The sequence below is a fragment of the Rhagoletis zephyria genome, unplaced genomic scaffold (assembly GCF_001687245.7).
Source record: "Rhagoletis zephyria isolate East Lansing unplaced genomic scaffold, Rhagoletis_zephyria_1.1 Rzeph_scaffold_01859, whole genome shotgun sequence".
NCBI classification, from domain to species: Eukaryota; Metazoa; Arthropoda; class Insecta; order Diptera; family Tephritidae; genus Rhagoletis; species Rhagoletis zephyria.
Genome location: NW_016158943.1, coordinates 78,388 through 91,923, shown reverse-complemented (window position 1 = coordinate 91,923; position 13,536 = coordinate 78,388). Strand labels below are relative to the sequence as shown.

The 13,536-nt window shown below is 36.5% G+C and overlaps 1 protein-coding gene across 6 annotated transcripts in view; it reads left to right on the top strand.

Moving 5' to 3' along the window:
- The window catches only part of LOC108365387 (probable multidrug resistance-associated protein lethal(2)03659), an 18,242-nt gene extending 7,797 nt beyond the window's left edge, over positions 1-10,445 (top strand). The window contains exons 3-13 of one of the 6 annotated variants that reach the window (XM_017619394.1): positions 3,859-4,018; positions 4,097-4,463; positions 4,539-4,956; positions 5,019-5,367; positions 5,436-6,060; positions 6,176-6,381; positions 6,577-7,157; positions 7,242-7,912; positions 8,372-8,479; positions 9,052-9,468; positions 9,538-10,445. In XM_017619394.1, the coding sequence (XP_017474883.1) occupies positions 3,859-4,018; positions 4,097-4,463; positions 4,539-4,956; positions 5,019-5,367; positions 5,436-6,060; positions 6,176-6,381; positions 6,577-7,157; positions 7,242-7,912; positions 8,372-8,479; positions 9,052-9,468; positions 9,538-9,573 (3,938 nt within the window). In that variant the 3' untranslated portion in view covers positions 9,574-10,445. Of the gene's footprint in view, positions 1-3,858; positions 4,019-4,096; positions 4,464-4,538; positions 4,957-5,018; positions 5,368-5,435; positions 6,079-6,106; positions 6,382-6,576; positions 7,158-7,241; positions 8,021-8,371; positions 8,480-9,051; positions 9,469-9,537 lie in introns of all 6 variants that reach the window. The other 5 variants (XM_017619392.1, XM_017619393.1, XM_017619396.1 and 2 more) reach the window with 5 other exon arrangements.
- The last annotated feature ends 3,091 nt before the right edge of the window (positions 10,446-13,536 follow it).

Sequence of the window (13,536 nt, the reverse complement as noted above, 5' to 3'; positions counted from 1 at the left end):
AAAAAATTAAAAAACCCCCGAAACAGGGAGCCAAAAACTAACACATCATAAACTCTATTCAATGGGGCTGTTGATACAATATTTTATTATTCTTTATTAATGTTAACATTTGTTAAATTTATTCTAGTATAATTGGGTACGTATGTACATATGTACATATGTGCATTATAAAAAAAATTAATACATTTGCATATGTTTGCCTACTCGATTGTGGACATACATACATATTTGTATACTATGTATGCATACATACATATGTTAATACTTATACATGTGTCTATATGTAAGCTCATGCATACATATTTACATACATATTAACTTACATACATATATGCGCGCTGAAAACATGATAGCACATCTGCAGTCATTGAACTTTTAAATATTGCTTATTGGCAATCAAAATTTATATGCAGCTATGTATATACATATGTATGCATATGTACATACATACAGTGCCATCCGTTTATAATGGACTCCACGGGAACGTATGACATTTTTAAGTAATAAAAAAATAATGTACATGTATCAGGGACCGAACGTAACAGTTATTGATGAAAACTGTCAGGGAAAGATTCACTATGAAGGAAATGTTCTACAACTAAGTGATACCTATCAACCGATTTCTTTTTCCACCGAGACTCAAATTTGAAAATACATTTTTTTTGTGCAATTTTTATGCAAATTTTAAAAAAAAAAAAAACACATATTTTTGATTTTTATATTATAAATCCAAAATAACAATTATTTTTTATTTTTATGTTATATGTCTTAATAAAAATCAGTCGGTGACTTCTACTTTTAAACGTCATAAATAAAAATCAGTCCTCGACTTTTATTTTTTAAATCATAAAAGTCATTAAGATTTTAAGAATGTGTTAGGAAACAAAAGTTTACTACGACTTATACAAATGACTTTTATAACTATGATTTAAAACATAAAGGTCAGTGAATGATTTTTATTTATGACTTTTGTAAATAAAAATCTTCGATAACTGTTATCTAAGACATATAAATTAAAAATCAAAAATAACTGTTATTTGCAGATTCTTTAGATAAAAAATAAAAAAATAATTGTTATTTTGGATTTATAAAATAAGTCAGAAATAACGGGTATTTAAGTAGTAATTAAATAAAAATCAAAAAATAATTGTTAAAGAGCGATTTTTTTTTTTTTAATAAAAGTTGTAACTGCTATGGTCTCTGACATGTATAAATACAAAATTGTATACTTTACATGCAAGGTAAATGCCCGTTTTTCCCGGTCCTGCATTTTTCTTAAAGTGAACAAAACACAGATCAAAAACCAACCAATCACTTCACAATCTACCGCAGAAGTTGTGCTCGAATCGTCTCATACGATATCTTATTACTCGTCACGCAAAAACACATTTTTCGGATTATGACATACGTGAACGTACTCTTTATCCTTTATCCCATTCAGCTTATACGACTGACGTATCACGTAATTTTCATCCGTGAACGGATGCTACAATTCGAGCGCTGATTGCCTATTTTGACAGATTTCGGTAAACCAATGAACTTTGTATAAGTATATAGATATTTTCTGTTGCAAAGACCGTTGCCTATCTTTACTGAGCTCCGAGAATTTCCGAACTGGGTTTATTGCAGCGATTTTTTAATTTGGCCTTGTCGGCCCCCGGTTATAATGGACAAAAAACCGATATTTTAGTCCATTATAGGCGGAGTTCCGTTAAAACAGATTTATTTATGAAATACTGTACAACAAAATTGTGACGATGCTTTAAAATGTTGGGAGAAAGCTTAAGATTTGCCACTTCTTAGAAGCCATTCAAGGCAAATTTTAAACATACCAGCTAGCTCAGCAACTAGTGAATGAGTTTTTTCTTCGTCAGGCAGAATTCTAGAAGAAAGAGGTACAGGACTGCTTGGTGAAAACCTCGACTAAAAACATTTCGAGCTTTTTAATTATATTTTTTAGAAATATTTTGAGTATGAGTACTATTTATAATAAAGTGCAATATTAAGTAGCTCCGACTTATCGTTGGTTTTTGCATTTTTTTTTTTTTTTTTTTCAAAAATTAACGGCAAGTCGTTGCTAGTTTCATCTTGCAATTTATTATACTTGAATGGGCTACCAACCTGCATACTCAAAATATTTCTAAAAAATCGAATTAAAAAGCTCGAAACTTTTACGAAAGTTGATTGATTTTCTTTTTAAATGTTGCACAAAGACTGAAACTTGGATTTATATGGTTTTTATTATTTTTATTTACACATAATTAAAACTATAAAAAATAATTAAAAATAGAAAACATTATAAAAATTTATAGTGCGTTCACTGAGTACTGAGATGTGCTCACTACGTTTATATATATATATAGTATACATTTAATTATATTTAGCCATAGCTATGCCAATTTTGTTTATCTTTCTCTAATCCTGATTGCATTCATTATAACCTTTATTGACTCATATACCTATATATGTATATGTATTTATAAATTACTGTAGTTCTACCAAAGATTTCTTAATCTTACTGTACTGATGCACTGATTAATAAATAAAATGAAATAAAAAATAAAAATTTATTAAAATCACACTCGGATACTAATTTCTCAGTTCATTAGATACGGGTAGATAGATAAATGCACGGGGATGTTAGAACAAGAGACTCTGCGACCTGTGCTCCTAAAAGTGTTTAATTGAATAACATCCGATCTATTTAAATGGTAACCAATGACCGACTCGCGGCTTTATTTCTGAAGGCTTTACTACTACTAAACTACAAAATGGGAATATGTATCACAATATGGGTGTCAGACAAATAAAGTTTAAAAAGGTTTTAATTGGAAAATACTTATTTTTTGGCTTTTTCATGGTAAATACGCCGATTGTAAAAAATGTGATTCAAGTTGAACATTTGAAAGCAAATTCGTATGTCTGGCTGTAGCTGAACGTGCATGTTTTGTATCTCCGAATTATGAAAAAGCATCTCTGAAGTGCAGAACATAAGCGTATGCAAACGAAAAAAAAACGGCAACCAAAAATTTGTTTAATGCAAACAAAAATATGGTTGAAATTATCAAATTACTTTTGACAATATCAACCAAGGTACTGTTAATATTTACCAAAAATCACTTTGATTACCTTTCAAGTTTAAATTTGGTAATATTAACCAATTTTTGGTGGATTTTTTTCTCAGTGTATGTTAAGCTTTAATGAAATAAATTACACTAATTAAACTAGTAAAATATAAAATGATTGATCTTTTCTATTTTTTCAACTTTTTGAGATACTCTTGGAATCGTTTTAGTACTTTGGATACTGCTCGTATTATATTCGGGAACTTTCGGGATGTTTCGTGAACATTTAGCTTCGACCGGGCATTTAAATCTTAGCTTTGATCTAGGTTAACTTTGATTTTCATTTTAAAATTCCGCCATTTTAGCAGCGATTTTCGAATAAAAAAATGCACCCGATTAAGTCGCGTGGTTAGAGGGGCGTAATATCCCTAGGTAGGAACCGGATTCCATTTTCTTTAATAGTCGGCCCTATGGCTGGAAATAACAAACCCCGTAGTGTATTTCCGTTTTAAAAATACACTTAGCCGTTTTAAAAATACACTTAAAAAAATCAAATGCCGCTCGGAGGCATCGAAAATTTTGAGGGTCCTTCGCTTGTGCAATAACATGAAGACGCATCCCAAAACTTGGAGCAGTAGCTCAGCCAAACATCTAGCAAAATGTTTGAGTGCCAAGTATTTTTTTTGCAAACTTTTCTTTAAATCCTAGACTTCATTTAATTATCGAAACACGCTTATACGAACACTTTAATAAGTACCTTTTTACAAGCTTTCATTGCTATTTCTCCTTACAGAAACGCTGGGCAATGATTTGAGTGCAGCATGGGAGCAAGAATTGAAGCGAAAGTCAACATCGAAACGAGGTCCAAGCCTGTTAAAGGCCACAACACGTGTCTTCGGTTGTCGTTATGCACTTTTAGGTCTCGTACTTCTCATTTTAGAATTGGGTCTAAGGCAAGTACATACATACATACATATGTGGAGAAGTAACAAAAATCACTAAACTGTCTAAATACCTACTTATTCCCACAGAGCGTTACAGCCACTATTTCTATTAGGCCTAATTGCGTTCTACTCGCAAGGCGGAGAAAATATCAACACCGCTTATCTGTATGCAGTTGGTGTGATACTCTTTAGTGCTATAAATGTGATCGTAATGCATCCCTACATGCTGGGCACAATGCATACGGGCATGAAGATACGCGTCGCCATGTGCAGTATGATTTATAGGAAAGCGCTGCGCCTCAGTCGTACAGCTTTGGGCGAGACTACTGCTGGCCAAGTGGTGAATTTGATATCGAACGATGTGGGCCGTTTAGATTTAGCTATGATTTTTATACATTACCTTTGGATTGGCCCACTGGAAACGATATTCATTACCTATTTGATGTCAATTGAGGTGAGTATAAAAAAAAAAAAAAACAGGTATCCATAATTCGCACTATGTATTTTCTTTTGCTATGACCCTTCACAGATTGGCGTTTCGGCTTCGTTCGGTGTTGCCTTCATGCTGCTCTTCATTCCACTTCAAGGTTGGCTGGGCAAGAAGACGTCAGTGTTACGCTTGCGTACCGCTTTGCGCACAGACGATCGCGTTCGCATGATGAACGAAATCATTTCGGGCATACAGGTGATCAAGATGTATGCATGGGAAATACCATTCGGCAAAATGGTGGCATATGCGCGCAAAAAGGAAATCAATGCCATACGAAAAGTGTCGTATATACGCGGTGTACTGCTGTCGTTCATCATGTTTTTGACGCGCGTCTCCGTCTTTCTCAGCTTAGTTGGCTATGTGCTATTACAAAAGGTGCTGACGCCGGAGAAGGCTTTTGTCATTACGGCTTATTATAATATTTTGCGCACAACTATGACGGTGTTCTTTCCCCAAGGTAATATGCAGCTGGTGATAAGTGAAAACTCAAACATAAATAAAGTATTCTCGACAACGTAGGCATTTCACAGCTGGCCGAGGCGCTGGTGTCCATTAAGCGTATACAAAAGTTCATGCTGTACGAAGAGACTGACATCGTTGACAAGTCCGTCGATAATCCCAACTATCCAGGCAGCAATCAGTCTACCGTGCTCAAGGACGATGAAAAGGCACTCGACGGACATGAGCCGGAGAAGGCGTTCGCTTCCAATGGACACGCTACACTCTCAGAGGCGGGCATTGTGTTGAGCAATGTGAAGGCTAAATGGGATCGCAACTCAGCGGAGTACACATTGGACGATGTGAATTTGCGTGTGCAACCGGGCACATTGGTTGCAATAATTGGACCGGTGGGTTCGGGGAAATCTAGGTGAGCCCCAACATTCGCTGGGATTGCAAACAATTCTTAATTGAAATACATTTCTTTCCCATCCACAGTTTGATGCAGAGCATTCTCGGCGAGTTGCGTCCAGAGTCGGGCACCATTAAGGTGAATGGCACCTTTTCGTATGCCTCACAAGAGCCGTGGCTTTTTACCGGCACCGTACGCCAGAACATACTATTCGGTCAGCCGATGAATCGTCGCCGCTATCAACAGGTGGTGAAGAAATGCGCGCTGGAACGCGATTTCGAGCTTTTGCCATATGGCGACAAGACCATAGTGGGCGAGCGTGGCGCATCGCTTTCGGGTGGTCAGAAGGCGCGTATCAGCTTGGCGCGTGCTGTCTACCGTCAGACCTCCATATACCTGCTTGACGATCCGCTGAGTGCGGTGGACACACATGTGGGACGACATCTCTTCGATCAGTGCATGCGTGGATTTCTACGCGAACACATCGTGGTGCTGGTCACACATCAGCTGCAATTCCTGCAGCAAGCCGATCAAATCGTCATTATGGATAAGGGGCACGTAAGCGCGGTGGGCACTTACGATTCGCTGCGTGAATCCGGTTTAGATTTTGCGAACTTGTTGGCGGACCCCGAAAGGGAAGAGGCGGCGGTTGAAGAGAAGACACGTTCGCGCTCCGGCAGCAAAGTGTATAGCAATCGGCGAAATAGTGAGGCGTCGTTGAATTCGGTGCNTGTTGGCGGACCCCGAAAGGGAAGAGGCGGCGGTTGAAGAGAAGACACGTACGCGCTCCGGCAGCAAAGTGTATAGCAATCGGCGAAATAGTGAGGCGTCGTTGAGTTCGGTGGCGGAATCATATTTCGATGACACGCCAACGCAGCAGCAGGAGACACAGGAGGAGGGCAAAATCGGTTTGGATTTATATCAGAAGTATTTTAGAGCCGGTGGCGGCTTTTTTGCATTCTTTGTTATGCTATTCTTCTGCGTTTTGGCGCAGGTGCTGGCCTCTGCCGGAGATTGGTTCCTGTCATACTGGTGAGTGGGGAAGTAAGGGCTACTTTTATTGTACAATAATTCTAAATTTACACACATTCTGATTTGCAGGGTCGCCAAAAAGNCGCAGGTGCTGGCCTCTGCCGGAGATTGGTTCCTGTCATACTGGTGAGTGAGGGAGTAAGGGCTACTTTTATTGTACGATAATTCTAAATTTACACACATTTTGATTTGCAGGGTCGCCAAAAAAGGACGAAATGAAGTGGTGCTAGCGGGAAACCTCAACTCCACCCGCCTCGGCGACTCAATTGATAATTTCAATGATACGACCACATTGCCACCGGTACCTTTGCCGGCGCAAGAATCGAAATTCGCGACATTGTTACGCGATGTGGGCGTAAATGTCGATGCTGAGATGCTGGACATTTATATTTTCACCGCAATTACGGTGGCCACCATTGTCATTACGCTGGCGCGCAGCTTCCTCTTCTTCAATGTCGCCATGAAAGCTTCCACGAATCTGCACAACGCCATGTTCCGCGGCATAACACGTGCGGCCATGTACTTCTTCAACACAAACCCTTCCGGTCGCATACTGAATCGCTTTTCCAAAGATATGGGACAAGTAGATGAGATATTGCCCGCGGTAATGATGGACGTCATACAAATATTCCTCTCACTTTTCGGCATCGTGATTGTGATTGCTATTGTAAATCCACTTTTTCTGCTACCAACTGCCATATTGGCAGTAATGTTCTACTATTTGAGATCGTTCTACTTGAAGACATCGCGGGACATTAAGCGACTGGAAGCGATTAGTAAGTTGTGGTGTAGACCAGTAATCAAAAGCAACAAACTTAAGTCCGTTTATCCAATTTAAATATATATATCTGCCGTTACAGCGCGCTCGCCAGTCTATTCGCACATGGCTGCCTCGCTCGCCGGCCTGCCGACGATACGCGCATATGGCGCACAACGCGTGCTCATATGGGAATTCGACAACTATCAGGACATGCATAGCTCCGCATTTTACCTGTTCATCTCCACGTCACGTGCCTTCGGCTATTGGCTCGACTGTTGTTGCGTAGTCTATATTGCCATAATAACTTTGAGTTTCTTTCTATTCCCACCGGAAAATGGCGGCGATGTCGGCTTGGCCATCACACAAGCCATGGGCATGACGGGCATGGTGCAGTGGGGTATGCGTCAATCAGCTGAGCTGGAAAACACAATGACTGCAGTGGAACGTGTTGTGGAATATGATGATATTGAGCCAGAGGGTGAACTGGAGTCACCAGCTGATAAGAAACCACCAAAAACCTGGCCTGAGGAGGGTAAAATCGTATTCGATGAATTGAGTTTACGTTACCTCCCCGACCCGAAGGCGGAATATGTACTGAAATCACTCAACTTTGTAATTAAGCCATGCGAAAAAGTGGGCATTGTGGGACGCACGGGCGCAGGCAAGTCGTCATTGATCAATGCGCTATTTCGGCTATCCTACAATGACGGTTCGATCATTATTGATTCGCGCGATACCAAAGATATGGGTTTGCATGATTTGCGCAGCAAGGTTTCAATTATACCACAGGAGCCGGTACTGTTCTCGGGCACAATGCGTTACAACTTGGATCCGTTCGATGAATATACGGATGCCAAATTGTGGGAGGCACTTGAGGAGGTGAGGAAAACCATTTTTTTTGATTTGTTTTGAAGTGAACCTATTTTTTGGCGGCGCACAGTGTGGAAAATGGAATTTTTTGTGACAAAATCTAATATAGCGGGAACGAGAACAGATAAAGATAATATTCCCCACTGTGCGGCGGTAGTATACTAAAAAGTCGTCACGAAAAAATCTGACACTTGTGATATAGCGGACCTTTTTCATCTCACCCCTGTCTCTTGGTATGCCACGGTTTAAGGTTCAGATTTAGATGAAGTTTTTTGGAAAGAATTTTCGTCAATTCAGTATAATTTTTCGTAAAATGGCACTGCAGTTGGCACAACNGGTTTGCATGATTTGCGCAGCAAGGTTTCAATTATACCACAGGAGCCGGTACTGTTCTCGGGCACAATGCGTTACAACTTGGATCCGTTCGATGAATATACGGATGCCAAATTGTGGGAGGCACTTGAGGAGGTGAGGAAAACCATTTTTTTTTTGATTTGTTTTGAAGTGAAATTTCTTTGGCGGCGCACAGTGTGGCAAATGGAATTTTTTGTGACAAAATCTAATATAGCGGGAACGAGAACAGATAAAGATAATATTCACCACTGTGCGGCGGTAGTATACTAAAAAGTCGTCACGAAAAAATCTGACACTTGTGATATAGCGGACCTTTTTCATCTCACCCCTGTCTCTTGGTATGCCACGGTTTAAGGTTCAGATTTAGATGAAGTTTTTTGGAAAGAATTTTCGTCAATCCAGTATAATTTTTCGTAAAATGGCACTGCCGTTGGCACAACGCCAAATCCGGTTTGCCTCCACACCTAATTTAAGAAAGAAGAAATTAGTTCCAAAATAAATAATTTCCTCATTTAATAAAATATTCCCAATTAGCATAGCCACTAAATCAGAAAACAAAAATTTCAAAATGAGACGTTGTATAAGACATTAATCAAGGGAAGTCTCACTTCCGTAGTGTGACTCAGACGCACTTATTTTAATTTTAATTTTGAGTTTACACTAAAAACATTTCCATCTCCCCTCAGGTGAAATTGAAGCAAGTCGTCGCCGAATTGCCCAGTGGTCTGCAGAGTAAAATCTCCGAAGGTGGCGCAAACTTTAGTGTTGGTCAACGTCAATTAGTGTGCTTAGCACGTGCTATTCTACGCGAAAATCGCATTTTGGTCTTGGACGAGGCAACAGCCAATGTAGATCCCCAAACGGATGCACTCATACAATTGACAATACGGGATAAATTTAAAAATTGTACTGTACTCACAATTGCACATCGGCTTAATACAGTTATGGACTCCGATAAGGTGCTGGTTATGGATGCTGGCCAAGTGGTGGAATTCGGTTCGCCACATGAGCTGCTAACAAAGAGTGAAGCGAAAATCTTCCATAGCATGGTGCAGCAGACGGGCAAATCAACTGCGGAGAATCTAATGAAAATTGCGCAGAAAGTAAGTGAAATGGGGAGAAATGCGTACAGTTATTTATAATTTTTTACTAAAAAATCTAAATCTTCACAGGCACATGAACAAAACGCCAAGTCGAAAATGGATTAGTTGGATTTCTCAAAATTACAAGCCAAATGTAACAAAGTTAAGATTGCCAAGCGAAAGCTTTTTTTTCACTCATTGTCAATAGAAATGTGATCTGCATTAGGAATTTTTATTATAGATATAATTTACCGTCGCAGATACTATGTCGAATCACATACATATCAGTGAACTTTTGGAAAAACAGCCCATTTTTATTTAGCAATTTTTGTTTGTACAGCTCTAACGCATTGGATTTTAAGCAGAAATGTAATTTGTATTTTAATGTGGGTGTTCACATCTGCCTGGTTATCAAGTTATCTGATTTAAAATTATTGTTTGCTAGTGCTTTCGTTAAAGCATAAAAGCAGGCCTTAACAGAGAACCGGCTTTGATAGGAGCAGCGTTTAACTTTCCACATCGAGATTTTAATACCCTTTTAGGCAGAAATTAGTTCAACATATTTTAATAAGAAAAAGTTGTCAGTGATACAAAGTATACAATTTTAAAAACTAATTTGGTAGCTTGTTTAAAAGTTCACAGATATGTAGGCATGTATTTAAAGTTTTCAACATTTATGTTGTCTTGTATGTAAACTTGCCTTCACACATACGTACATACATATGTGTGTGCATACATACATATACACGTCGTGCATAAAGTACTCGTCATAAAAACCACTATTTTTATAAGTCTCTAAGGTAACATTTATAAGTTAAATTGTTCATTTTTTTGTAATTTGTGTACAGCTTTAAATTTTAGTTTTCGTAATTGTAAATGTGAAACAAAAACATTTGTTTATTTTAGTTTTAAGTAAATAGTGCGAAAATTTCCAAGATGCAACACTGGATGGTCCTTTTAGAACTAAATATAGATATATTTTGTACAATGTATATTAACATTTTGTATTTACATATACTTACATACATATGTACATATGTATAAACATACTATGTATATAAAAATAACAATACAAGTCAGCGTACTGCAAGATAATTAAAAAAAATAAAAAATAAAATTAAAAATAACATTAAACCTAAAAAAATATTTATAAAACGAGATGTGCCTTTATATAGGTTTACAGCAAATTACTTATAATTGCCAGTATATAATGAAGAAGCGATGAAATATAAGAAAATTGTACTGTCTTTATTCCACTGCAAAATAAACGTCCATTTTTGAAATGGTCAAAACATGTCTATAATCTTGTTTTTAATTGAAAACACTTAAGGGATGGATAAATTCAATGAGATTTTTGTGTATGAAATATGAGCAAAACTGCCATGTACGAGCATTTTTTTTTTCAAAGTATTGTCTTTATCTTTTTGATAAATGCATTTGCCTTGGCGCAGTCAGAGTTTTAAGCGTTGAGTTGGACAAAACTTTCGAGTTTTTCACTAATTTAAAAATTAAAAACAAAAAAAAAAAAAATGGATAGAAATGCGGAAAGAGGTACGATATTTTTTTCGAAAAAGAAAATCGATTAGTACTTTTCTTTGGAAATCAACATTTTATATTAAAAATTTGAAGATTTAATAGAAATTTTATAGAAGTATGGTTTTGAAAATTGTTTCGATTTTATATTCTAATAGTGTTTTGAAAACAAATAATTAAAAAAAAAAAATTACCGATCGGAAAATTTTCGCATGTTATGGGCATTTGAAAAAAAATATTTTTTTTTAATCAATACCTCGAAAATGGCTCTACAAAAAGAATCAAAAAACCAGGGATGGCTTTACTACATACTCGATATCTTGTCTGCATTTAAGCTAAATTCGAATTAAAGCTAATGAAGCCATGAAAACTTTTAGATTTTTTGCATAATAATTTTTTATAAAGGTGTAACTCAATACATAAAAAGCAGCATATGATTCAAAATTTCAAACTTTGTACAGAATTCACAAAAATTAAAATTTTAAAATTTGTGAAAAATTCTGGCCATGCAGTTATGTAGCACCTTTTAGTATAATAACTAATGTGCAAGTTTCAAGTGGCTAAGATAAATGGTTGATTTTTAAGAATTTTTTCGCGGAGGGTGTTAAGCATTTTGTTCTAAAATAAAAATGGGTTTCGACTTCGACGTTCATATACAGATGCGTGCAACTAATTAGCAACGAAATTCAAAACGATATTGCTTGCAAATTATGTTTATTTATTTATTTTTAATAATTTTCATTTAAAATATAATTCAATCTATAACAGAAACCACAATAACAAAAGTTGCAAAGCTTGCACAAATTGCAAAAAAATTAATCAAACTTAAAAAAATCGTCATCAAAATTTCAAAATTTTTAATTAGATATATAGAAAATGTTGGGGTATGTAGTTTTGTAGGCCATTCAATTTGAGTAAAATAAAGTGGAAGTTTCAAGTCGTCAAAATTTCAAAATTTTTTAATTAGACTATTTAGAAAATTTTCGGGTATGCAGTTTTGTAGCCCATTCAATTTAGTATAATAAAGTGCAAGTTTCAAGTCGCTAAAAATTACCGTTGATTTTTTAGAATTTTTTTTGTCGAGGGTATTGCGGATTTTTTTCCATGTAAAAAAAATTTTGATCATGTGTTATATGGAAGAAAATGCGCAACACCCTTTACTAAAAATCAACGGTAATGTTTAGCGACTTGAAACTTGCACTTTATTATACTAAATTGAATGGGCTACAAAACTGCATACCCGAAAATTTTCTAAATAGTCTAATTAAAAAATTTTGAAATTTTGATGACAATTTTTTGAAGTTTGATTATTTTTTTTGCAATTTGTGCAATTTGTGCAAGCTTTGCAACTTTTGTTATTGTGGTTTCTGATATAGATTGAATTATATTTTAAATGAAAATTATTAAAAATAAATAAATAAACATAATTTGCAAGCAATATCGTTGCTAATTAGTTGCACGCATCTGTACATACATACGTATTCATCTTCGTCGCTGTCTTCGTAATAGTCTTCGGATCGTATGCGTATTCGTGTTCATATTTATTTTCGTCGTCCTCTTCGTATTCATTTCCGTGATTTTCAATTATCAATTCATTTCATTTCAATTATTAAACCCTAAAACACAGACAAACACCTTTCCAATGGTGCTTGTGGTTTTACAAAATCGGTCCAGTAGAACCGCCAAATGAAGGCGGGCAAAATTTATGTTATCCCGTTATACATACATACATATATGTATGTGTGTATATACATACATATGAACATATGTACATAGATATCTGCGCTTTTCTTAAATCCACCATTAAATTCACCACCTCTTCGCCATTCAAGCTGAGTAAAAAGTAACAGGCCAGCTGGCAACATTCTCAAGTCTCGCATGTGGCAGCACCGCTGCAGCGCAGAGCAAAATAAATTATGATAAAAATCTACAATTACAACAACAATCAGCCTCTGTCAGTTTGGTTTTTGTTTTGATTACTGCCACAGCACTAACAATTCAATTAAAATTAAAAAATTTAAATTATTTGAAACAAATTTGTGTATCGCCGAAATGGGCTAATTTGTAACAGCAAAAGCGAAAGCAAGCGAGTTCCCATCAAGCATACATATGTATGTATGTATGTATGTAGGTAAGCAGCAGCGCCTAAAATCATGCTGTGAAAATTGTTAATTCCAAAAATGTGAATTGAAATAGACATGCACAACAATATAATGTCACAGTGACAGCGCATAATAAACATTTATAAAATCTGTAAACAAAAAGTGGAATATTGAATTCGTAGTGCATAAACAAAATATCTAACAAAATGTGAAACAAATGCTGGGAGGGTGGAAAATTCAATAATTCGATTCGATCTGCAGCTGCTGCTGCTGCTGCTGCTTTGGCATTCAGTATCGAGGGTTGTTTTTGTAGTGTTGGTGTCACGGTAGGTGCCCTGTACACGCAGGTCACAGCACCGGCAGGTGCACATACATATGGATGGGTGTATTTTTGTATCTGATTGACAATGGCCGATGAGCGATGAGGCATTTTTATGTGTGTGCGTGCGTGAGT